The sequence below is a fragment of the Notothenia coriiceps genome, unplaced genomic scaffold (genome assembly GCF_000735185.1).
Source record: "Notothenia coriiceps isolate Sejong01 unplaced genomic scaffold, NC01 NC01_scaffold00006977, whole genome shotgun sequence".
In the NCBI taxonomy this organism is placed as follows: domain Eukaryota; kingdom Metazoa; phylum Chordata; class Actinopteri; order Perciformes; family Nototheniidae; genus Notothenia; species Notothenia coriiceps.
Window position 1 is genome coordinate 4,895 of NW_011339678.1, and position 2,356 is coordinate 7,250.

At 38.2% G+C, this 2,356-nt stretch overlaps 1 protein-coding gene across 1 annotated transcript in view; it reads right to left on the reverse strand.

The window, feature by feature from the left end:
* LOC104943868 (leucine-rich repeat and calponin homology domain-containing protein 1-like) overlaps positions 1-1,498 on the reverse strand; it is a 3,890-nt gene extending 2,392 nt beyond the window's left edge. Inside the window, exon 1 of the mRNA XM_010769334.1 lies at positions 1,413-1,498. Coding sequence (XP_010767636.1) covers positions 1,413-1,478 — 66 coding nt within the window. The 5' untranslated portion in view covers positions 1,479-1,498. The remainder of the gene's footprint in view (positions 1-1,412) is intronic.
* Positions 1,499-2,356: the final 858 nt, after the last annotated feature.

Here is a 2,356-nt window from a genome sequence, read left to right on the forward strand (position 1 = left end):
AAAGATTTCTGATTTTCCTTTAGGTTCAAAATGTTTTCTCAAAATAGAAAATAAATCTGAAAAAAACTGAATTTGAAAAAAACATTTAAAAATCTGAATTTAAAGAAAAATCTGAAATCTTAAAAAAAAGTAAGATTTTTTATTTAGATTCAGATTTTTTTCTTAAAAAAGAATATATGTTTTTCTTCAAATTGATTCTTTCTTTAGATTTCCGATTTTTCTTTAGATTCTGAATTTTGTCTCAAACAATCTAATTTTTAAAACCAATTCAAATTTACTTTTTTTTAAGATTTCCGATTTTTCTTTAGATTCTGAATTTTAAAAAAAAAAAATCTAATATTTAACATATTTTTCTCTTCCTGCTAACTGCCTGCAGATGAAATGACGTAAAGGTTGAAACACGTGCAGTTAAAATCCTTAAATCTTCAGCCTCCTCCCAGACCTGGTTCAGATTGTATTGTCGTCGTCAGCGTCCTGCAAATACTTTCTCCTCACTTACCGTCAGAGATCAGAACATGAACTCTCCACTTCCTGTCCCTGAAGAGTCTGGTTTTTGCAGGACACTTCTTCTAAATCTTATTCAACAATCAGCCAACTGAAGCCACACATGATGATGAAGTTATGGGGGAAGTTCCTCTCATGAACTGGGGGGTTTCTTAGGTCAGAGGTTGCTGGTTCAAATCCCTGCATGTAGTTTATAACCTGGTGGTTCAGCAGGAGAACTTTCAAAACTGGACAATTAGCAACTCATTGGGTTTAGTTGCTTTGAGTTTTTTATTAAAATCTCTGCAGCATTCAGGGTATCTTTTCTGTGTTCCTTAGACCAAATTAAGACAATAAGGACTACATTTCCCATGATGCTTTGGGAAGTGTTGCTATGGATTCAGTGAGTTATACTGCACCTATTTTCGTTTAATAATTACGTTCCCATACAAGTAAAATGTCATTGTCGATTAACGTTTGTTTTTCACGTCTCACACATTTATTGCGTAAGGAAAAGGTGGAGGTCGGACAAAAGTCGACGTTGACTCAATTTAATTAAATCCATAACATAACAAACAAATCTATTTAAAACCAAAGTCGCATGCTTTTTCTAAACCCTATCAGGTTCTTTAAAATGTGTTTGGTTTCAATTTACAACATTAAAACAAGCTCAAAAGTAATCTTGGCAAATGTGATGAATCTCGAGCAGCTTCTGCACGATCTATTTCTACGTCAGAAATAGTGATCTCCTCAGAAAGTGGAACTAAATGTGTTTCCTATCTGGATGAATCCTAACACTGATATTTACAACTGTAGCACCAGCCGGCATCTGTGTCGACTTGAAGACGCCCCCCAGTTCAGAGAGTAGGGAGGGGAGGGGGTTATTATATATATAAGTGAGGGAGGGGGTTATTCGAGAGATTTCTTACCTGTGGGACCCCGATTTTCCTGCAAGCGTCCAGAAAGTTCTCCACATTTCTCCGACACTTAGCCATGCTGAGTTTGGGCTGCAACGACCAGGAAACACTTTTCAAATCAACATGTTTAAATCTCAATTATTAAAGATACACGACCGTATTCACCTGATCGTGAGACGACCCACTCTTTTTCAAGAGTTTTCATTTTTTGAAAAATGAAAAATACCTTTTTGTTTTTATAAAGAAAATAAATGTATTTGAAAATAATGATAACACACATCACACAGTGTTCAAATGTTGCAGACCGCTGAGTGCTTTTCTCTGACTGTTTACATTTTTAAGATGGTCTTTTCGGGCTCTCCATCTTCTAACGTTACTCTCAGTAACTCCATATTTCTTTGCTGCTCGACGACTCTGCTTCGTTGATCACCATTATCTTAAAATTGGTATCGTAACATCGCCTCTCTTGTTTATTAACTTGCCTACTTTTGAGCATCTTCAGTTCCGTCCCAGTGGTCTTCGGAGGATCGAGGAACCAGGAGACCATCCTCCGGTGAAATCCTCAGACACTCGCCCCGCCCCCTTACTGTGTATCGCTCACTGATTGGACGATGCAGCGCATGCACTGATCTGGCTGCTGTCAGACGATCAGCTGTGCGGCGTCATCACAAACGGACGTCGCTTCACGTGACGCTGCGGAGGAAACAACGTCCCATTGCTCTTGAAACTAATTTGTTTTTGCGGACCTCTTTGATTACAGATTTGAAAACATCGTTGCTTGCTTTAAAAGTAGCACAATTCATTATGTCAAACCTTGGAAAGTATCTAGATATCCCTGCCCTAATGCCAAAGGAACTGCACACTGAATATGTTTTGCCGTTTGATGTCTATGTCTGGACCGCTGCGTAAAAAGGAGGGCTTCTGCCCCGTTACTTCTCCGCTGCTTTCTTGTTCCA